The 23,364-nt window shown below is 42.7% G+C and overlaps 4 protein-coding genes across 8 annotated transcripts in view; 2 read left to right on the forward strand and 2 right to left on the reverse strand.

The window, feature by feature from the left end:
* The window catches only part of LOC105569931, a 56,401-nt gene extending 42,059 nt beyond the window's left edge, over positions 1–14,342 (forward strand). For 3 of the 4 annotated variants that reach the window (XM_012026797.1, XM_012026798.1, XM_012026799.1), the window contains 2 exons: positions 9,668–9,833; positions 11,507–14,342. In XM_012026797.1, the coding sequence (XP_011882187.1) occupies positions 9,668–9,833; positions 11,507–13,084 (1,744 nt within the window). In that variant the 3' untranslated portion in view covers positions 13,085–14,342. Of the gene's footprint in view, positions 1–7,538; positions 7,706–9,667; positions 9,834–11,506 lie in introns of those variants that run through there. The other variant, XM_012026800.1, reaches the window with a different exon arrangement.
* A 671-nt stretch (positions 14,343–15,013) lies between these two features.
* On the forward strand, positions 15,014–16,902 carry LOC105570099. Its single transcript, XM_012027063.1, has 3 exons — positions 15,014–15,297; positions 15,705–15,919; positions 16,440–16,902. The coding sequence occupies exons 1-3, from the start codon at positions 15,014–15,016 to the stop codon at positions 16,883–16,885; spliced, it is 945 nt and encodes a 314-aa protein (XP_011882453.1). The 3' UTR covers positions 16,886–16,902.
* Positions 16,903–17,421: 519 nt separating this feature from the next.
* On the reverse strand, positions 17,422–18,472 carry LOC105569934. The gene is made up of 3 exons (XM_012026806.1): positions 18,180–18,472; positions 17,703–18,064; positions 17,422–17,590 (listed from the first exon to the last, which is right to left on the reverse strand). Exons 1-3 carry the CDS (start codon positions 18,193–18,195, stop codon positions 17,450–17,452), a joined length of 519 nt encoding a protein of 172 aa, XP_011882196.1. The 5' UTR covers positions 18,196–18,472; the 3' UTR covers positions 17,422–17,449.
* Positions 18,473–18,976: 504 nt separating this feature from the next.
* On the reverse strand, positions 18,977–21,451 carry LOC105569933 (protein RMD5 homolog A). 2 transcript variants are annotated; one of them, XM_012026804.1, is made up of 7 exons: positions 21,213–21,451; positions 20,311–20,594; positions 20,099–20,236; positions 19,724–20,022; positions 19,547–19,649; positions 19,302–19,456; positions 18,977–19,225 (listed from the first exon to the last, which is right to left on the reverse strand). In XM_012026804.1, the coding sequence occupies exons 1-7, from the start codon at positions 21,427–21,429 to the stop codon at positions 19,144–19,146; spliced, it is 1,278 nt and encodes a 425-aa protein (XP_011882194.1). In that variant the 5' UTR covers positions 21,430–21,451; the 3' UTR covers positions 18,977–19,143. The 2 variants fall into 2 exon arrangements, with proteins under 2 accessions (XP_011882194.1, XP_011882195.1); XM_012026805.1 differs by having other exon boundaries at positions 18,977–19,207; positions 21,213–21,450.
* Positions 21,452–23,364: the final 1,913 nt, after the last annotated feature.

The raw sequence follows: 23,364 nt of genomic DNA on the forward strand, positions 1-23,364 counted from the left end.
GATCCTCGTTTTTATATTAAGTGTATCCGTCTAGGTAAATGATTTATATCTATGGTCATCTAGTTTCAATGTAAGATAGATTGGTCTCAAGAAAAGCCAATGTTACTAATCCTTCTGGAAAACAAAACGAGGATGTTTCGATCGAATATTAAAAACGAATATTAAAGATTATTAAGGACGAATATTAAAAAGTGGCCGGGTAATCTTTTTAGGTGCGAATGCACTTTTCTTTGCATCTCAGGTGCAAGGTGCAATAGAAAACTGTGCGACTATTTTCTCCCGCACGTGACTTCCTCTTCAGTTCCCTCTCATGCCGCGGCTTTTCCGCTCGCCCCCTATTCTGATTTCTACCTCCACGTACCCGGCCTTTCTTGTATCCTCTCGATTTATGCATAGTCATTCGTTAATCTAAGTGGCTTTTCAGTCATCGATCCACGAATTATTCCATTGAAATTAAATAAATACTGCAATATTTAATTCGATAAATATTAAATGTAAAATTGCTTTAGGGTAATTCGATAGACGAGGTTATAGGAATAGTACAGAGGAAAGTCTTCTATTATGAGACAAGTTCCTAATACGAGATAGCAGGGTTTCTGTTAAATTAACAAGCATTATCCATTGGTCCCACCATGAATTTATTGCTCTTGAAATCTGTTTAGTAGAAAATTCATCGTGTAATCGTCGCGAAAAAAAAGATATGCGATTGAATTCGGACGTTGAAAACCTGCTATCTCACATTAGAAGCCTATCTCATAATAGGGGACTTTCCTCTACGAATAATTACCGCGCGTCGAGTTTGTTGTGTAAACGTGGTCTCGACCGATCGGCTGGAAAACGTCTATTCTCGCTGTGCTTAGGTACCCTACTCTATCAAGTACCCACGTACGCCCCCATGAACTTTGTTTTTTCCCCCCTGGATAAGAGCCCCACGGTATTCTTCGGCGCTCGCTGGCATGACAGAATATACGGGTGCAGCTGTTACGGGACCGAGTTTCGCAGTTAATCAATAACGGGGTACGAGCCATCGCTAGCGTATAGTAATGATTCACCAAAGTTCACCGACTTATCATCGATGTAATGAACATCTGGCTGTTCCCGTGGTTTCCGTTTCGTTCGCACATAGGTCGATATGCGCGGCAAATGCGTACACGCACGATGAATGCTCGGCGTTGCAAAATTACGAAATGAGGCACCGCGCTCCTTCCTAACCGGGGCAGAAAATCAAGCTCTCCTTTGTGTACGCGTGTACTGACGGTACATACGCATAATGCTTATAATTCACAACCGTCGCCGTACCTGCTATCCTTTCGTCCCGAGTAACAATATTTTACCTATCACGCGCGTGTGATGTGGCCCGCTCGGATGACATATAGCTGTGCGTACGCGCGCGTGTGCATGTGCCTGTATGCGCTCGTCGGATATGCGTACGGCGAACAATGGGCAATCAAGAGAGCTTTTTCGGAGTCAGGGGTTACGAGCGCTATGCGACGAAAGAAATTTCTGTCTCCTCGTATTTGCGACGCTGTCACCCTTAACCCACCCCGTCAAACGCGGGGTTGCAGTGGATGCAACATTCCCGACAATGAAAAGCAGCGTTAAATAATTTGGGAACCGGACGATCGCTCGCCTCTTTTAATATTCGGACGAGCTTGTCGAAGGGGAGAAAGTTAGGCAAGTACGATTTATGTAAAAAGAGAAACAAGTAGCGGCTTCTACTTTATAAAATCGCTCGCCTCTTTTAATATTCGGACGAGCTTGTCGAAGGGGAGAAAGTTAGGCAAGTACGATTTATGTAAAAAGAGAAACAAGTAGCGGCTTCTACTTTATAAAATGATTATAAGATAAAGACGATAATAGATAATTGCAAATAAAATCATGCGATTCATCATTTATTAATATCCGACGGACAGTGAATTGAAAGGGTTGAAAGAGTTGCGAGCGCCACATTACGCATTCAGCAACAGCTTAATAAAGTATTTTAGATGGCAATATTATAATAGTAGTTCAATATTTGAATAGGAATCGTTTTCCTTTTGCTGTTATATAAAAACTGTGTCGAGAGATCGAATCGCTAAATATGCAGCGCAAATCTTTAATATCTTGCGCGAATGAACAATTGAACGATTTAATGAAAACTCATTTCGCGCCTTTGAGCCTCTTGTTATTTAAAATGTTTTAATCATAGACATTCTTTTTCCCGCTGTTTCACGTTCGCTTTTTCTTCTTTCGCGGTAGCGATGCGCCGCAGACTTATTACGCCGTTACGGTTGAGCGAAATGATACAGGAGGCGAGGATAGATTGATGCGGCAACGTGACGATTAGCTTCTTCGATCGATTGTAGCATCTGCCGAAGCAAATTTCTTCGAGACATCTCAGAAGATCCGTGACTGGTGATATATTTCTATTTCTCACTCTTCCCCTCTCATCTCCATCGTATCCGTTCGCGCCGTTGTCTCTCGTCGCAACATCCCCCGTAGGGGTTGAGAGTCTCTCCTCCTCGAATGTCTTCCCCGTTTTCTCGCGTTGTCTCGCTCCGACGTAGGTACGGTATCGCGAATTCCGCTTACTTATGCGTTACATCTGCGATCAGCGGCGGCTGTGCACGTCGGAAGAATAGTGTAATCGGCCGGGGTGCCGTCTCTATAAGGGTGAGACACACACGGAGGAACAGATGATGATCCCGTTTAGGAAGCTGCGGAGACGTTTCTGTACGTCTGTAAACTTACGGTTACCGGGTCATCGTCATCAGTGGTTCTTCGGCCGACGTGCCGGTCGAATTAAATCGGCCCGCGCAAATGAGCGAGACCGTTAACTTGTGGCACTCAAAGATGATCGTGTAAAGGGTCACGGAAAGCACGAGCTGCATAGAGACTTCGCACGCGCATTAAAATAATTTCCAATTAAACTCTAATATCACTTTTTTAACAATATAAAAATATATAATATTATAACTTGAGTATAATTTTATCTCCTCGCTACGTACGCTATTGTAATTACTTATTCTTACCTTTGCACATTAGTTCTTAACCGCGATGCATCCTGCTTATCTTGCGACTTGAAATTTATTCACCTCCTCGTTTCGTCATTGGTTTCCTTCATCAATTTCATTAGCTCCTTGTCATTCCGTCTTCGGGCCCGGGTACCCCGAAATCCTTCGTTTGAGAACCGCGTGACAGGTATTATGTAAGTGGCTTCCCGCCGGCGGGCCGCGCATCGATCGAAAACGACACCGCGCGTTACAGCTACATGTGCCATCGGTATTAGTACGCCGCGACGGGTGCGTATACGGGGCCATCAGATTCGTTATGAAGGCCGGACTCGGAAGGCATGCGATATGCTTTTTTTGTTTGTATCTTAAAGACTACGCTCTTTAATAATTAGAGTAAAAGTCACTAAACTTGAGATTAGTGTAAATTTTACTCTGGTCAAATTGCAATCTAATCTCGATCTCAATCCGTAGTCTGATACGGGCTTCGACAGCGCCGCTCGCTCCTTTTTGTTAATTACACGACAATTATTGCGAATTCTGTAAAATGTTGCATGACTTTTCTTCTCAGTTTGGCCCGACCTACCGTAATTTTTATTTTGGCCCTTAACAAATCGGACACTCTGTACAAGCCCCGGCTTATACCGACATACCTGTCGACGACGGCACGGTGGCTACACGCCACACGCAGGCAAATTCGTTCGCGTCTGCATGTGCGCGCGCGCGGCCGTGCACTTAGCAGCACCCGTAGTCTCGCACGCTTACACGGGGTGGAGGTAGACGGCGTTAAAGAGGGAAGGAGAGGGAGAGAGAGAAAGAGAGAGAGAGAGAGAGACCGCGTGTCTCGTGCGGCATACACCGTCGACACCCTTGGCACGCGCCAACCCTCACAATGGTAACGACCATCTGCACTCTTTCTCACAGAAAAATCAAAGTCGATGGACAGCATTGCCGCCGTCGCCACCGCGCCCCACCTCGCTACCGGTATTTGTCGATATTGGCCGGTACTTGGCCACCCCGCCATTATCATCCCGCATGTATTCGGACGCACACGTCCGTACGGACGCATAAATGTCACTGTATGAAATAGGAGGACGTGGGGCGAATTCCTCCCCGGTAAACGAGTTACGCGGGGTCAACAGTCTGAACGGATATCGATCATTGATGAGCGACGCAGCTGGGCCGTTGATAAGAACGCGTTGACGGCATTGCGGAAGATGCAGCTGCATATTTGGCGCTAAACGCAGCTTTTTACTAGCTCGACATGAAGCTTTCGGAAATAACGCCCCTCTCTGAGGGGGATGAAAGACAAAAGCAAAGTAAAGTGGAAGTTTATATTCTTGTGCAATTAATAGTACATAAAGTTAAAGCCCGGTATCAGACTACGGATTGAGATTGGGATTAGATTGAAATTTGACCAATTAGAGTAAAAGTTACTAAACTTGAGATTAGTAAACTTTACTGTGATTGGTCAAATTTCAATCCAATCCCAATCTCAATGCATAGTCTGATATGGTCTTAAGGGATCTCGGGATCGTAAATGATTCGACGGACAATTTGGGCGCAAACACGATTAAGATCGGAATGGGAGAGATCGCTGCAGATTCCGCATCGCTCTGTGTCGATACTGAGCCGCGAGGAAGTAATCGCTAAAAAGCTGTTGCCCCATGTGTGCCGTGCAATAAATTGCGCGAGGGGTAGGTTACTCGCGACGGGGTAACGACTGGGAGGGTATGCGATCTGGCAGCTGTCCGCAAGGGGGTCTGCGACCCCCGATTCGCTGGTTTCACGGCGGATAGCAGCTGAGCTACCCCCATGTGGTCGACGCCGTCGGCACGCACTGCCGTACGTACGTTCATTGCTTTTTGGCGAATCTTGACGGTACCGGTCGCGTATGTCCATCCGGAGGGCTGCGGTATGGCAAGGGCGGCACCTTGACTCCTTCCTTATGTCACCGTAGGAGTAGGAGTACACCTCCCTCTCGCTCTTTCTCTCGCGGTTGGAACAATCGTACGTGCGAAGAAACCACCCCTCGTGGTACCTCAAAGGAATTGACGTAGGGGTGCGATAAAGTCAAGCGACAGCTGAAGTTCCAAGGATATAAGTCAATAAGTACGTTGGATTCACCGAGTCCGGGGAACGAGAGAGAGATTGTTAACGGGGCACGATTGGCGTTTGCGTCTTTCGCGTATCTTTCGAAGTTCACTCATACACATACATACACACGCACGGTCGCGCACTTATCGATTTATATTTATTGCACCTCCCGAGAATACTCGTATTATTACACGGATTTAGCGCTTTCTATTACAGCTTTAGCCACGTGTGTGAGAAATCCAACTTCCGGGCCCAGATGGCGTCATTACTGTTAAAGAGCGAAGAAGAAGGGATTTGAAGCTTCGAGATCCTTTCTAGCTCTGTAGATAATGGAGTGATTCTTGTCTTTCTACAGATATTAATATAAATATGTTGAAATGTACAAAATTGTAGCAATATACTCGTGACGTTATAGAAATTAATATATTCTCTGTCGGACCAATCTTCAGTAATTTTCTGTTCAGACTGTGTAAATAGTGTACGACCGAGTTCTAACAATAAGTAAAACTACTATTCCATTGTCGGGGAAAGGTATACAGCATAATCTCCGCTAATCCGACCCTTCGATCATCCAACACGTCCGGCACTATCACGAGCTGTCACGGCTCCCTTTTGAGACTTTAAGACGTAAGAGTCAGAAATTGCATACCTAATTTGGTTTCTAGTAGACCGGACGATAACGAGATGATATCGTAAATAACAATTCATCACAGATCACAGACAATCGCTAGCATTATCCAAGGTGTACCATGTGGAGGTTGCTCGGTCAGATTAGCAGAAATGTAAATCTGCTAATGCCCAGCAGTACATGAATTTTGTCAACCTAACCAAAAAGAGTTTGTCTGTAGTGTTTTGAAAAGGTCTTGAAGTCAGCTAACAAGAATATGTAATCGGAAATAGGGGGTTTCATTAAAAAAAAAATGGCGGCGACCTCTATACAACCACAAAAAATTTATTTTTGAAAATTTATTTCACCATTATATAGCCCTTTTAGAACCGTACAACTTTTGGGTGACAATTGGGAAGGTAAAAAATGTAGGTAGAAAGTTTCTCTCCTCCTCTTCCTCAGTCTTCCAAAATGTTTTTCACGAAGTCATCATACACGGGGTCATGACACGGGGATGCTTTTCTTTCCCGTTGAATAGAAACTGTATTTGGAAAAATACTCTGCACCCGATGCGGATTTCCAGAAATTTTATATTACTTTTTGAAATCCGTTCTTTGTGTCAGTACAATTTATGCCCTTTTTGATGTATCTTTGGATGTACTGTCTGCGTGTTTTCGGCAAATGGGATCACATTCAACGTTCATAAAAGTTACGGAAAATAATTATTCTCGTTCTTGTCTATTTTATTTATCGAACAGTTATTAACATATTTTCCATATTATTGGACCGACGGAAGATTTTCGGTAACTTTTCGTTCAGGTGCATGTACGAGGGCTATTTGACAAGTCAGTGTGAAATCTACTTGAAACTTTGTGTGTACACTTAAATAAGATGGCAAATATCAGAAATAAAATTATATTGAAATTTGAGTGGCATCTCTTGTTAAAGTCACTGACTTGTCAAACAGCCCTCGCATGCATGGCCAAGTATACATTGTTGAGATCGCAAAAATATAACAATGTTCTTATAACGAGAGCCTGATATATTTTCTACACCTTAAAGTTGGACGGAGGCAAATTGTGCCAGAATTGACGTAAAAATGGCCAATCTTGTAAAAAAAGTTAATGATAAAATAATACAAACGATGACGAAATCTTGGATTAAAACCGTTTAGTAAAGCTCGATGTCGAGAGCCGGCCATAGAACTTATACACATGGAAGGGGAATAGCATATACTTTCCGTAAGCTGAAATTGTCTAACATCTGTATGAGAAGGATAGATGACATATGACTTTGGTTCGTTATGCGCATGCGTTAAATCGTACACAAATAAAAATGCATAACATACGTAAACAGCCTACAAAAACAATCTCGCTTTGGCCACGCATGCGCATTTCGAGGAGAAGTCATGAAACGAGACAGAATGACAGAATGATAGAAACGAGACAGAAAATAGTTTTGTTTCACTTCTTGGACACATTTGTGTGGGCCTTCTTCTCCTTCTATGTGTATAAGTTCTATGGAGCCGGCGCCCTTTTGCACGGGGAAAAAAAGGAGGTGCGAGCGAGAGCCACCGGGGAATGAGGGCGAGCGATCGGACGAGGCTCGAACCCACGTGTGTGGATGACGTGCGCATATGTGCACTTGCGCACGGAAATTCAACGGTGCATACACCGCGGGCGCGGCCCCCCACAGCGGTCGGTCGCCCCCTAAAGAAATTACCGCGTTCCCGGCCTCCCCACCGTCGGCGGGCCCTTAAGGGCCCGCATCGCGATTGGCGTCCCCACTCTCGCGCCGTATCCCACTATCCGGTGTATAAAACACGCGTGCGGCTTGAAATAGCGCACAGTACGATACTGTCCCGCGTTCGGGTTGTCTAGCTGGGATCTTTGGTCGGTCGAATGTCGATTTGTTTTGCAAGAAGAAGAAGAAAGGGACAATAGAGCTGATAGTCGAATATGGATATGATAATTGACGGACAACGTATATTCTTCAAACCAGTGAGCAATAGGTACGCGCGTTGCGAAGCCAGTCTTACAGTGCAGTGTGCTCGTGATATTCCATGAAATACATTTCGAACCAACTTGTATCTTCATACTTCGCACAATCGATTTTTCGAACGTACCACTTGGCTCCGCCTTCGTGGAGTTGCAAGAATTTCTTTTCCTCGATAGCTAATCGGAGACCGAGAAGAATTCTCGTACAAGTGAAATGAGTAGTCTAACTGTGCGTCGACTTGAAATAAAAATGTACGATCTTTTGGTCGGTGTATCTATCGAAAAGTGCTCGTCATTTAATGAAAGATCAAAAGGAATATTGTAATTCATCGACAAATAAAACGTCTCGAAAGTCATTGGTGTTTCATTAATGATACTTTAGGGCTCATTACGTCGCGGTAATGTTTCGACGAAGAACTTGCGCAATGCAAAAGCTTAAGCTTAAGTACAAGTACGCATCTGGCGTGCAGGCCCGGCAAAAATGGTGTTCATATGTACGTCTGTGAGGTTCATACGGACACCATTTACATGCAGTCTGACCATTCTCGAACAGTGTGCGTTAATCTACATTTACGCTTACGTCTTTGTCGTAAGCTGTTATGTTGCTTTGTGCTCTGACCCTAAGGTTGGTATTACATCTGTCGTACGACAAGTTTTTTTTAAGTGTATTGATTGGCTGCGGGCTAGTAAATTTCTCGCGTGTCTGGGAATTTTCTATTCAGTAGCCTGCAATTAACACTTGAAAAATTTGTCGTACGACAAATGTAACGCCAGCCTAAAATTGCAAGAGATCCGTGCTGTGCGTGCAATAGCTTTTTCGTTGCTCAGTCAATGAAAAGATATTCGTATGTGTCTGTGAATAGGAATACACATACATGAATTCCTCGAGTTTCTAACTTCGTTCACGAAAGTCACGTTGGATTGCTCGGTTCGTCCCGGCCGGAAGGATTTCCCGCGTTCAGGTGCCACGCATGCGCGCCGAGCCACCCGTGTGCCACGCTGCACAAATTTTCGCGCCAAAATTCAGGAGGAAATGATATTGCGGAGTCTTGAGAGTCGCACGATCGCGGTGGAACGATGATTACGGCTCGAATAGCTCCCGATCCATCTCGAGAGGGTGGAAAAAAGAGGTGTCCACTCATTAAAATTTTCGTACCGACTAGATTTATAATCCGGGATGCCACTTGTGATCGCTCACGACTTGAGCACGACTTACTCACTATTTCGCGAGAATGTGCAACGGGCCGACGATGCTTTCAATCTGCAAAGATCACTCCGATCAAATATCGTCAACACTCAGCTTCCATTCATTATCCCCCCTCCTCCTCTCGGCCCGAATGAAGCGTGTGGTTTAGATTAAGTCTTAAGGATCGTCTACGTTGGAAGTAAGAAGTAAGAAAACCAAAACCTTTACTTATCAGTGCGAGAGCTAAAGCACAGGCATAATTTTTTGCAAACGTTTATAGCACTGGTCGAACTGCGCTCCTTTAAGGATCGTCTACAATAGATGAAGTAAGTCTGGCGTGAGAAGAGTAGGAGTAAAGGAATGAATCGTTTCCATTTTTTTACTCCTACTTCAGCTCTGACGCTTACTCTCGGCGGATTAGAACCCAGTTCGACCAGTGCTATAAATATTTTAAAAAATTATGCCTGTACTTTAGCTTTTACACTAAGTAAAGGTTATGGTTTTCTTACTTACTGCTTTCTTCCAATGTAGACGTTCCTTTACGTATTCGATTAATATTCGTGGAATTCGCACGTTAAGACTAATTTTACAACTCTGAGTGCTTTCCAGCAAGGGACACAGATTGACACAGTGTAACACAGAGAATTTCATCCTTGCTTAATAATGACGAACAACAAAGATAAAACGACTCACTGTGTTACACAGTGTCGCCTGTGTGCGTTGCTGGTGAGTTATCTTACAAATGCGACGTGCGTACAAGCTTTAATCGACTCCGTTCGTTTGCTTGCAGTCTTTCATTTACAAAGAACGAGACTCCTCAGGATTCGGAAGCTAAATACATTCCGGATCTCGTGAGCTCGTTGAACGCACATGGTGGCTGGCGAGGGACCCATGGGCATCATGACTGTAACAAGGAGAACGGTGGCGCTGCCGTGTACAGCCATACTCCGCAAAGAGTAAGAGCGTGATGTCACATGATTTGTGGGGAGACTCAGTCGACAATGACAAAAATATCCACACTTTACCGTTCACCGATAACGAAATATCCATATGCGCTTTATCAGACGCCCCGATTATCTCGTGGAACGATGCGAGTTATACTCGACGATTTTTACACGGAAAAGAAATGATATTGTATCAACAAGATCAGTGTAATTGAAATAAAATCGTTGGAACAACATCAGTATTAATACATGAAAAACATCAGATTGTTGTCTTAATAATCTGGATATTTAGTTCAATTCTTAAAATTGAAATCCATAGCAAACACAATCGAGTAAATTATTTATGCTTGCGGCAGCCCGTGACGTTAACGTTTAATTCGAGCAACTTTATTTTGCTTAATTCAACAGAATTTTTTTTCCATGTACGAAACGCTACCTTGTCAAAGGGTCCGATGTGGTTTATCTATATTGGAGCATTTTAACGAAACGGTTTCTCTCGCAACAAACTTTTTTAACCTGATTTTTAGTCTTTTTAATTATTAGAAATGTCACAAAATGCGGCTAGTGGAAGCTTAAAAGTTCTTTAGGAATTGCTTTATCGCGTTTTGTTCACCGAAACTCTTGAAGAATTTATTGCAACACGGGATATTTTCTATACAGTATAATAGAGAATACTCTCTGATAATTTTAGAATTTCTTTCTAAGATGTATATCGATATAAATTTGAATAGGTCTTGGAAAGCTTACATCAAGCCGCGACATCGACCAACGGATCTCAGAAGCGATACCAAAATTTAAAGCCCAACCATTACGGGCATCCGCCGTCGCGAGATCGGGCGAGATTTTTACACCTTCCATGCATATTCAATTCACTTCCAAATGTTGCGCACGCATTCCAAGGTAGATAATTCCGCGATTAAGGTCGAACGACAAATCCGGCTCGTGTGCACGGCTATGCGTCGCACAGCTGCCGCTTATCAGCAAGCGAGGTACACGTTGATTCTAATGTGCCGGTCGATCGCAGATAGCGAGTCCGTTTTAACAATGAAGAAGGAAGGGAATTATCTCCCCTCCCGTTATTCCGTTATTTTGGTTTCTGATTTGTTTCTTTTCATAATACACGCGACACCTTGCGCGACCGGCTGTGACCGCTGTAGAGTCGATCAACTTGCCGCGCGTTCTCTTTCTCACTCGTTTGCCTTCAGCGATCGCACCTACGACTCGTGAGACACGCTCTCATTCCTCTCTGCGGCTCCTTCTTTCAATGTTCGATAAAAATCACCGGAAACTGCAAGGAATCACCCGCAGATTCCCATAACCGCGCGTCAGTTCGGTCTTCGTTTAATTGCATACTCGGGATGTCTGATAAAATGTTGAAGACGTTTCTTTCCTTCTTTCCTCCACTCTATTCTCTTTTTGTCACATGCACATTCATCTTTTTTAAATATTCTTATTGATCTCTGTACTCTCGAAATTTGCTCCATCCAGAGTCTCTCCCCTTAACCCTTTCATGACCACCGGGGCATACAAGTCCCGCCTACAAAATTTTTTAAAAGTGGTATACATTACATTGGCAATGATAACATTACATTGGCAAAAAAAAATTAAAAAGGGAATAACTCAGTCACGAAAGACTTGAATATCGCGCAGCGATTTGCTTGCTTATCGTCGTATCCTTCGTCCAGGCACGCAGTAATAAGAAAATACGGCAACCCTTGGAAATTTACGAGGAGAACAGCCAGGATAGCGGTCATCCGTCGAGCCCTCTCAGCGAGAAGGAGAGGCGCCAGCGCCGACTCTTGGAGCTTATGTCTGGAGCGGCTGGAGCGCGGAATCATGAATCTGTGGAGTGTCCACTGTGGCAAGCCCCGTACACCACAAGGCCTTCAACTTATGGCCCGAAGTTCACAAGCTCGTCCCTCTTGCGTAGCCTGTCGTCGGGATACGAGAGCATGGACGACGGACTCGTGAGCGAACTCAATGACATGGAGACCACGGATGAGGAGGAGATGCAGCTACCGAGCGGCATCGCGAAGCTGATCTCTGGCGACTTAGTCGGGTCAGAGGCGTCAACGGACTACGACGTCTCGACGACCCCCGATTTCTCCCGAAACATATCGTCCAGGGAGAAAAAGTGGTCGGTACGGAGCGGCATGTACAAGCGGAGCGTCAGGACGTTATCGTCGCCGCTGGCGAGATCGCCGTTGCCGGTGAGGTCGCCGTTGCCGGTGAGGTCACCGTCACTGGAAAGGACACCGCGGCTGGCCGTGTCACCGCTGGAGAGGGTGCCGCTGTCCAAGATCCGCACCTGCCTGTTTCGCTCGCCCACGGCGACCTGTTCGAAGAGGTCGATGATGAGGACGTACAGCTACGACGAGGCCGTGGCGCACTACAGACTACAAATGGAGATCTCGCCCCATTCCGTTAGGTCCTACAAACGGCCGTCGGAAGACCTGTTGGAGAACGAGACGTCGATAATGAAAAGATCCCGCAAGTCCAACGGCTTGCTCTCAGACACGACGCCCGTGTCTGTGAGACGCTCGAGCACGCACTCGCAGATCGCTCTGCAGAGAAGCATGTCCGAGACGATGTCGAGTCCAAACGAGACGCATACGAACATCAAGTGGGCGATCCACCGCAGTATCACCGACAACGATCTCATCGGTGACTTCAGCAAGCCGTGTATACTGCCGCTCACGAACGGTCTGCATGGAGACCTGAAGACCATCACGTCCAACACGGTGGCGGCGCTCTTACGCGGCGAGTTTGTCGACCGCGTTGCTTCCTACAAGATCATTGATTGTCGATACCCGTACGAGTTCGAGGCGGGCCACATCAAGGGAGCGGTGAACATCTACAACATGGACCTCGTCCAGCAGGTCATGTTGAATCATCTAACCGCTATCACTCCCAGGATCCAGCTCGACACCGACAAGCGCAACATACTCGTGTTCCACTGCGAGTTCTCGTGGGAGCGCGGGCCGAATCTCTCGAGGGTTCTGCGCAGACTGGACCGCGCGTGTAACAAGGAGCACTATCCGGCACTGTACTACCCAGAGATTTACCTCCTGCTTGGAGGCTACGAGAAATTTTACAGCGAGCAAAAGGAGTTCTGCATGCCGCAGGATTACAAACCGATGAAAGACCCCAATCACGAGGAGGAATGCCGATTCTTTCGCAGCAAGTGCAAGAGCTGGCAGGCGGAGAAGACCAAAGGGATCAGCCAGACAGTGCGAACAAATCTCGAGCGTTTGGCCTTTTAAATGGACACTCGTCTTTCCTTTTTTGCGTTTAATCTAATTTAAGGTCCAATATCCCTCCCCCGTCGTACTAGTCGCGAATCATTAGACGTTGAACGTCCTCAGAGACGGTATTATCAAACACGCGCGCGCCACGCGCGTCGCTAAAGTGCAAACGGCGTAAAGAGAGTATTCGTTCATTATTTTTTTTTTAATTTTCGATCGCTCTTTGCGCTACAACAATGTGACTGACTCGAGGAATTTTCTACGAGTGTCTTACATACAATTAAAATGTAAATGTAAATGTCATTCGACCATATTTAGATTCTAATCGATCTTAACACTTACGGATAATTAATTTAGCAGCTTAGCGCGGATACCGAGATCGATCAGAATTTACATTTGGATTGTACTTTCGACAATGACAATTTAGGCTGTATGGTGATATATCGTTGCGGCTTTCCACGCACTCATACGTAATCCCACCGAGATCGAAATTTGTACATAGAAAAATTTTACACATCGGGCAGGATCATACGACTTCACGTTATTCTGTAATTGAGAACATTCTCTGTAATCAAACAATGCAATACTCCGACGTGCCGGCCCGAGAAGTGGCAGAGTAGTCGAATAATGTCACGAACATACGTTGCAAATTGTTTTTTTTTTAAGGCTCACAACACCTCGGGCGGCATTTCATTGTGTATATAGGACATACGATTGGGGTTTCAACGACTTAATTACGTCGATCCCTTCTCTCTTTCTGTCGGTATTGCTTTGCCAATTTCTTCTAAAGCAAACGCTTACGGTCGACTTTGAAAATTCCAAAGGCGTTACTAATTCGTTGTTGCAATTCGATGAAAAAATGTATTATTAATATACACACACGGAAGATTAATCCTTGAGTACTTGTGTTGGACCAATGTGATTTGATGGACGTGTCTTTCCGTTGTACTTTTTTTTAAAAAAGAAGAATGGAAGAGCTAGTCTTGCGCGCGCCCGATAAGAAAATTTAAATTTTACAAGGATTTTGCACAAAATCTGCTTGTTTTCTCTCGGATTCCACTTTAAGAAATCGAGAAGAGAGAACTTTTCCTCTCGTGAGTACTTGAGGGTTAATCAATAATCATCATCATAATCATCAATTAACTACGTCAAATTTTTCTATCGAGCCAAGTGATACAAATACTATTGAATGTGCAAATTTTTTTGTTGTTACATTGTAAAAATTATTTTTACGTTACATAGATAAATATTTACGCCATGCAATGCAAATATTGTATATGCGATGTATTTGTTCGTTTTCCCCTATTTTTTCACACTTCTCAACTGTTAAATATGCGTTACACATCTCTCCCATATAAATTTTTTCCTGTTTTCAACATTCGTCCAGGCAGTTTACTATTGCATTATATGTGCATCAAATGAGTTATTGACCGCGTTCAGCGGAAAAAGTCGCTTTCCAACTGTTGTAAAAATCTTGAACCTGATTGGCGTATGCTTTTAATTATTGTAGAATCTAAGAGTATACTTCAGTCAAATTTGCGAATTTTGTAACTGTTGCGATGCAGCTTTTTCCGTTGAACGCAGCCAATGTGTCACCCACGGCCACAACTGCTCTCGTCAAATGACAGTGTCCATGGCGTTCCCGTAGGAGGAGAACAAATAAAAAAAAAACGGCAGCCAATGTGTCGTAGTCGCATTGTAAGAAAAACTTTTGCACTGGAAATTTTTTAATTAAAATATTGTCACTTCGCCATATATTTGGAACATTTCCGCTACGATCACTACATGCTTTCTTAAAAACAAAACGAAAGCGCGTGCAATTTATATTCTCGAGATCGGTATGTTAAGATCAATAAACGTCAAATTTTTCTATCTGTCAGCGATATTTTTCGTGAATTTTGTGTTCGATCGAATCTTACAAGAAAAAAAGAAAGAAAACGAAACCCGATGGACGACAAGCGTATTTCCTCGACGGAAGCCTCGCCTGTCGCCCTAAACGATGCCCCTCAAGATTCGGAGTCCCGAGACTGCAAAATTCCCAAATGTCACCCGGAGAAACGCGACGAAGCAGGCACGCAAGAAGTAATCGGAAATGTACCCGCGATTTACATTGAGACGTCTGAGGAGGACGACGCATCCGAAGGATTGTCGGGCGATGTCGAGCGATTGGAGATTCAACTTCCACTCGCGACAGATTTAGAATCGTCCATCGACCGTGGAAAAGAATTCGCGTATTGTATTCCCGCTATGAATTTTTTAATTTTGAAGAAATATTTTGAGAACGATGGGTGCATTCTTTCCCTTTTAACGAAAATTACGGGGATAGTTCTGCTTGCGAAGATCTGAACGGAAGCGACAAAAGAGATCTGAATTGTGCTCTATAATATAAAGAGATAACAAGACATCGAATAAAAAATTTTGACAATTAGAAAACTATATTGTATAAATAACTAAGTTCATCAAATCTATGAAAAAGATGAAACCAAATTAATTAAAACTTTCTCAATCATTTTTAATTTAAAACAACGTGAAAAAAAGTTCACGAGCGGAAGTATGAAACATGCTTTTCTTGTGTCTTGAGCATTTTCTTATTCGAGGTAAAATTATTATTTGCCTGACAGAAAATTACTCGATTTAGATCCATTCTTCACGATCGCGCCCAGAGGCTCTTGTCGGAAATGACGAGCCTTCGGGAAAAACTGGACGAGGAGGCGGCTCTTTGGAAAAAAGAGAGGGAAGAGTTTCAGCTTTCACGTGAGAGAAGCGATGCCATTGCGTTTGAAGAGGCAACCGCGGCCGCGCGGGCCGCAGCCGCGGCTTATGCCGTTGAATCGCCGCTCTCGAGCGACCTGGGTAACGATTAGCAATCATCAATTAATCGATAACTCGTACTCTTCACTTCACCCCTTTAAGTCTTGTAAAGAGAGTGAGTGAAAAGGAACTGATAGAAATTTGTTTCCGTAAAATTGTAAATTTTTTAAACAAACGAATCTTAGGGAACTCTAGAGCCTTAAATAACTTGCAATAATATTAAATCATCCTATAAGTAATGCGGTTTTTTAAAAATATTGTTGAAATAAATGAGAAAAATTTAACATTTTGATTTTAATTTAAAATATAATTCCCATCATTATTTACCACTTCTTCCCATCTTAATCTTAAAATTTTAATTCCCTAAATATAAAGGCTTTCGATTTTGAGCTAAAGGATAAATCAAGCTTCTTTGTATACCGCATTATTTATGGGATGACTTAATAGATTGTTAATTTTAAAATTAGTAAATCTGAATTTGTGTTGACTTTTCAGCATATTTTTCTACCCGTTCGATTTAATCCGCGCCTATCCAAAATTAATAGTTATGGCATATTTGCAGATAACATCGTTGACATTACGCCGGAGCGCAGCATCAGGGAACTCGCGATACTCGAGTACGAAAAGAATCTCGCCAAGTACCATGACCGACACTCCTTCGAGCAAGCCGAGCAACGTTACAACTCGTATAAGCGCGTGCTCGTCGACGCCTACAGGCAAAAGCTGTCGGAGGTCGAGCGCCTCTGCGACGAGGAATTGCAGAACATTCAACAGAACGCGAGCTGCCTGCAGCCGTTCAAGGAGATCGTCTCGCAGTGGTCCGTCGACGAGAACGGTCATGGTGATTCACAGCGCGGTTACGACGATCCACCCGAGTTCACAGAATCATCCAAAATCGTCGAGACTAGTCCAAGCAATGATTGGTGCATATACGGGAAGGTCGACAACGAAGTCAACATGATCCCGGAAATTTTATCCGCCCGTTTCAAACGGGAGGAAGCCATATAAGAGCACGCTACCTCATTCTACAATTATTGTTATTGTTAATATTATTTTGTAATTATACACAACTTTGTATCATTCACAAGAAGATGAGATCGATGTTCTCTTTTGTCTTACCTGTAATTGAAACACCCTGTGACATCACATCATCAGATAGCATGCCAATTAAAGGTAATTAAACTCAATTTTCATGAACTTATGTATTTGAGATATATAATTATGTATACATGTATAGACAGCAAATGCTAAGTACTTTTAGCCTGAAATTTTAACTTTTTATTCGGTGATGAACTGTTAGATTTATCTTAATGAACAACGTTTAAATTCTGTCGCGAAACATAATATTATAAAATAAAAAACTGGTCTTTTGAGTTTTTATTTTAATATTCGTATTCTTTACAAACTTATAAGATTAAAACCACTACTTGCAAGACAGCTGTTCTTTAGCGTTATCATCGCAAACTATAAAAATAGAAATATTAAAATTAGACAAGCATTTGATCTATTATAGATCAATTTTATCGTTATTTACTGTTGTGTTAGTTTTTCAATTCTTGATAAATGACTATATTATTTACCATCATCCACTTTCCATGCTCGACGAACGTCAGTTTCTTTAGCGCGAAGATATATGTCTTTGATGTGAGATTTAGCTTCCTCTAATAAAATTTTACTCGATTCGATACGCTTTGCTACAGCAGCCAATTGCATCTGGAGAAATAAACAATGCCGAATTAATTAACAAATATGCTTATAATGATATATCTAATAGTTTCTCTGTTAATTTTTATCAATCAATTTTAGGTCATCCTTTTGTACTTACATCGATATCCGTAGGTTTCGTCGAAAACTGTTTATTATTTGCAAATTCATCAGAAATATTCGTTAAAAATGAAAACGGTTGTCGCGGATTTTCCACAGATCTACATAGAGAAGCTTGCAGCTCTTCGAATGACATTCCATCGATATTGTACAAAGAAGTTGTCAACTTGAAGTTACGTTCCCTGATTTCTTTTCGAGCTATAGAATCCCGATTTAATTTACTAGCGCTGTTTCGCTTCGCACTATCATCTATGGATAATTTATCAATCATGCGAGGCAACGCCTCAACGGGTTCATTCCTTTCATCAAAGGTTCGGCGTTTTGCAGACCGTAGGGGCGGCAGGATCGGTGATCCAGCTTTGGCTTGAAGAATAATGATAAATTTACTTGATATGATCAATTCTCTCTGTATATATTTCTGTACTAATTTTTGTTTGCTAAATCGACCATTTTTAGCCGTCACTTATATGTAGCTTACCTGCACAATTCTTCATGTTACCAAAAGAGATCTTACGTGTACCGAAACTATATGTAATTATATTAAAAAGGAAGTTGTGCTGCAATTATGTAGATTTTTGTGCGAGATGTTTTTTTAAAATTTGGCAAACGAGTAAATCAGATTTTGAATGAATAATCGGTTACCATCACTGTAATGCACGTTTTCTCACTTTTGTTTGATCGATATCATTCGTAGCTTTCGTATAGGCGCAACAGGTGCGAGTATTTCATCTGAATAGCGGTCTTCTTAAATATTATCCTCGTAACTCTTATTTTATATTTGTGTCGGAATTGACGAATGTTAAAAATTACGAGGGACGTAAGTAAAGAATAAATTGGAAAACACATGTTTACAAAATGATCTCTTCATTTAACTATAGTCAAGCCAGTACATACAATCGAAATGAGAAACGAGAAGTTTACGAAGATCTTGTAACAAATTTGTTAGGCGTCGTTAGAGATTTATGGTTCTTAAGTTATCACTCGCGTACAAAGCTGAAATCACTTATACATTAGAGTAATATATATAAATTGTCTACCAACAATATGTGTAATTACATCTACCCCACGAATATTAAAACTATCACAGTTCCTCCGTTTTTCTTTCGATATTTGAGAACCAGTTTCTCGCTCTAAATAAAAGACTGCAAAGTTAATTGCGATTGGCAAACTTGTATGTCTGCTTTAAGAAAAAAAGGTGAATGATCGATCTTGATATTACGATGTATAGAATCAGTATCGATGACAAATGTAAAATATAAATTTACAATTTTCCGATTATTGCACATAATTTGTATTATTCTTTTGCATTCGATATAATTCGTTACAAAGAAACTGCAAAACTAACTCTCTTACATGTGTATATTGTCCTTATACACACACACACACACACATATATATATATAATGTATATATTACTATATGTATAGATAGTATATCACAGCTTAAAAGTAAATAAGTCTCGCATCTTCGGGATTCTGCTCCGCCGGGCAGTACGGGCATTTCAACCTGGAGATAAATTGATTTCTTTTAAAAAGTGACTTTAAATCAGCACTTAGAAAGCACCAATGTACCCCAGCCTCGCCGCATATGTAACACCTACTTATTTGCGTTGGCGAGCTTGTTCAGTGCGTCTCGAGAAATGACATGGCCGCAAACCAGTTTCATCGGTGGATTGTTCTCCGTGCTTTGTTGCCTGAGTATGGGACAGGCGAAGACTGAATGATAACGGCTCTGTTTTCCCAGATCTATCTCGATCTGCAGACAGGAAGGGATCGGTATTCTTCAATTTCCTAATGTCTCTACGCACCTAAATATTTGTATGAATACGCGCGACCCTGTACTTACAGGTAATTCATCTTTACCGCTCCAGATACCGGTAACTTGTCTCTGCTGCATGACTTGTTTGATGTTTAGTAGCGCAGGTAGCGCGGTGCATCCTGCGTTGATACTGCAATTGAACAAATCGCGAATGTTTTAGCCCGCTAAATCCCTTTTAATTATGAACAAATGAGATGTATGTACCAAACAGATAAGGGACTATCCACACTTAAGCCTAGTAATGTACACGCTTCTTTAGTGAAAACGTCGTGTATCTCGAGCCATAAAGTGGGATCTAACAAGTGGCTGTAGGGAGACGATTGGATTCCATGTGGCAGGTAAAGTAACGTTCCCATTAGAGATTGCACTTCTTTCTCGTAACGTCCGACAAACTGCGTGAGATTTTGACGGGCGTACAGTATCGCTTCCCTCTGCTTGCTAGGGCCTTGTTGGACTAATCTTATAAAATGTAATCTGTGTAGTTTAAACTCGAGAGAGGAATTCTGGAAGGAAATGAAAGATTTACGATTCACACGTCAGGCGTCAACATAAAAGCGACTGGACGCAGTCGGAAGTCACCTGCGCTAAAAGTGCTTCTCTGTGTTTCTTAGCCCAATCTAACGCCGGCTCGAGATTTCTCTGTTTTAGACAATCCAGTATATAGTTCAGTTCTGTGAACGGTTCCTTCCTGCCTTCGTCGGTTTTGATGCCAGCTTCCTGTAAGCATTACCGATTACAGTCTTACACGTGAAGATTGTAAGATGGACTGGCACTTGACGAAGGAGACTCACTACTGCTAATTCATCCGCAATGTCTAGCATCCCTTGACGATAAAAGTGCTGACAGATTATTTGGTTCAAGAGATGAGATTTCTCCGGCCCGGAAAACACGTCTTCCCTGCTGGTGCTAGCAAAGTCGGCAATGAAATTTCTGTCTATCGCCTTACCCACCTTAGACACTGTACTGTGCAAATCGCGGTGATCCGTTGCCAATCTTTGTACAGTATCGCGTACTTTTGTCATTGCTTGCTTCAACATTTGTACTTGGCCAGCCGTCAGTTCCTGATTAGGTGGCGCTAATAAAAATATATCGAGCTACATTTCGCAATCAAAGTCGACGGCACATAATAATTCTATATGCAAAAGAATAAATATGTAAATATCATATTTATTAAATTAGATTCAGATGTTAATACAAACGAAAATATTTGCGCGGCATGCACATTATAAACAGTTTTCCTCTTCTTTATCTCACACGTATAAAATGTATTTAAAAACCAAACTATTAGCTTCGACATTAATTTTTGTATGTCTGATCTAATTGCAGCAATAAATGGGGCTGCGAGACAGGGCGATAGCTTGGTGTCGAGAAAACGTAACGAGTTAAATGAACAAAGAAAACGACGCAATTTGCATTCAATTGCACATTATTGTGTGGCAATTTACGCAGGACTAAGGTTGTTAACAGCGTACAATATGCAGTGAAAACTTGACTTGCAGGTTAGTCATTCCGAGGAATTAAACGCTCGCGCTAATAAATAAAGCAATCCGTCAATCGGGAGGCCAGTTCTATTCGTTAAGAGTCGCGGGCGCGAGTCCCGCGTGACTCGACGCAAAACCAGCCGGAGCAGTCGAGATCGGAGACAAAGATTCGCGGGGAGCGTCAACGATCCCCCCCCCCCCCCTCCGTTTACCTTCTTCTAGATCCTTTTTCAGAGACTGGATGTGATTTATCAGGTCGTGCAGCACTGTCTCCGCGTGTTCATTTATCGCGCCGAATTTCGACAGAACCTTATCCACCTCGCGCTCAACAGCATTACACGCCTCCATTATTATTGTGTCACTTCTCGCGATTGACATTTGCACCGTGGAGACAGACCGCGAACGGCGCGAACCGAACAGAACCGACATCCATGAACGTAGGAACACCTGGACGAGGCACAGTGCCGCGGGGGCGGCCCGAAAGGGGTGAGGGGACTGAAATGTCTATTGTAACGGACATGACGTACCAAGATGGCAACACTCGATAGCGTCACGGAATGTAATTTCTTTTCACGCCTTGAAAAGACTGAGGCTTTCTTACTAGGAAAAGTGCAAAAATAAGTTATGTATTGGGTCTGTGCTTAAGTCCGTGCCGAAAATCACGTAAATTTCAAACGGAATTTCGTCACGGACTTATAGGCACGGACCCAATATGGGGATCAATCTTAATGCCTGCCCCAGCCTTTTACCATGAGACATGGATTACCGACTGCAATTTTAGTTCACCGAACGGCACAAGAGGGCAGTTGCTTAGATCTCAGGGATGTTGCAGGCAAGTTGAAAACTTGTTCCACTTACAGATATCACGCGGAGAAAAATAATTTGCTAGCACAGTATATCTTATGTAAACTTAAGTAAATTTTATCTTTTATTTTATGATAAAGTTATTTTTTTAACACATAGTTGTCCATAAAACAGAAAATAACTTTATCATAAAATAAAAGACAAAATTTACTTAAGTTTACATAAGATATACTGTGCTAGCAAATTATTTTTCTCCGCGTGATATCTGTAAGTGGAACAAGTTTTCAACTTGCCTGCAACATCCCTGAGATCTAAGCAACTGCCCTCTTGTGCCGTTCGGTGAACTAAAATTGCAGTCGGTAATCCATCTCTCGTGGTAAAAGGCTGGGGCAGGCATTAAGATTCACCCTGGGGTGCTTTCGCGACGTAGAGTAAAATGATCCGGATCAAAATGATCCGTGCTATGATTGGTCAAATCTGAAATTTCATTGAATAAAATTTCAATGAGATGCTACGAAATTTCAGATTTGACCAATCATAGCACGGATCATTTTGATCCGGATCATTTTACTCTACGTCGCGAAAGCACCCCTGTATAGTATTAGGTGTATGTACAAATGAATAATCCAAATTATTTTAAACAGTTATGAAATCAATTTTAAATTAGATTTTCCCGCTCTTTTGTGTTTATACAATGTTGACATATAACTATTAAAAAGAACATATAGTTTGGCGGAAGGCCCAACGTAACCTTCAAAAGTATTCAGTTCAGTACAGTCGAAAATGGCAACAGATAAGGTGAATATCCGACACTGCATTCTTTACGAATTCCAGCAAGGAAAAAATGCTACAAAAGCGTGCGAATCGATTTGCTCCTTTCTCGGCGAAGGTGTTGTATCGTACGATGTGTGTGCATTTTGGTTTAAGCGGTTTAAAAGCGGTGATTTTAGTCTAATCGACAAACAACGCCCTGGAGGCCCTCGGAAGTGCGATAACGATGATTTGGAACAACTGCTCGCTGAGAATTCGGCACTAACGCAAAAAGAGCTTGCAGAACAGTTGGGAGTAACGCAGCAAACGATTTCCAAACGCCTACATGAGATGGGAAAGATCCAGAAATAAGGAAAATGGGTTTCCGCTCGAACTCACTGAAACCAACAAAAATCAACGAGTGGCAGCATGTCTTTCTCTTCTCCATAAGCAGCGTCGGAAGTCTTTCTTGTGGAAAATCGTTACGGGCGATGAGAAATTGATACTCTATGTAAGTTCCGTTTGGGACGTGGAGTGTGCAGCGCGTCTTCTAACCTAGAAGAAAAATTTTTGATCCTGCGGGGTTGCATCATCCCGCGCGAGGCCCGATAGTCGGGCCCCTGCTTTGTATATATCACCAATTAGTCGTCTATAATTCTATAGGGTCTGTAATTCAACAACGTCTATTGGTTTGTCGTGGCCGTATCGGCTACCGTTTATCAGGTGCCGGGCGCCATAATTAGAAGAAGAAGAAGAAGAAGGATACTCTATGAGACAGTCCGAAACGCAGAAAGTCATGGGTAAATCCCG

The sequence above is a fragment of the Vollenhovia emeryi genome, unplaced genomic scaffold (assembly GCF_000949405.1).
Source record: "Vollenhovia emeryi isolate VEMERY1.0 unplaced genomic scaffold, V.emery_V1.0 DF939122.1, whole genome shotgun sequence".
Classification (NCBI taxonomy): Eukaryota; Metazoa; Arthropoda; class Insecta; order Hymenoptera; family Formicidae; genus Vollenhovia; species Vollenhovia emeryi.

Bases quoted from the DNA above. Each gene is read 5' to 3' on its own strand.
- LOC105570099 (XM_012027063.1), top strand. From the start codon at position 15,014: ATGGACGACAAGCGTATTTCCTCGACGGAAGCCTCGCCTGTCGCCCTA. The intron at 15,298-15,704 runs GTATTGTATTCC...TACTCGATTTAG, and splicing joins GACCGTGGAAAAGAATTCGC to ATCCATTCTTCACGATCGCG. The intron at 15,920-16,439 runs GTAACGATTAGC...GCATATTTGCAG, and splicing joins GCCGCTCTCGAGCGACCTGG to ATAACATCGTTGACATTACG.
- LOC105569934 (XM_012026806.1), bottom strand. The intron at 17,591-17,702 runs GTAAGTACAAAA...TTATTTCTCCAG, and splicing joins CGAAACCTACGGATATCGAT to ATGCAATTGGCTGCTGTAGC.
- LOC105569933 (XM_012026804.1), bottom strand. From the start codon at position 21,429: ATGTCGGTTCTGTTCGGTTCGCGCCGTTCGCGGTCTGTCTCCACGGTG. The intron at 20,237-20,310 runs GTGAGTCTCCTT...TAATGCTTACAG, and splicing joins TTGCGGATGAATTAGCAGTA to GAAGCTGGCATCAAAACCGA. The intron at 19,650-19,723 runs GTACATACATCT...GTTCAATTGCAG, and splicing joins GATAGTCCCTTATCTGTTTG to TATCAACGCAGGATGCACCG.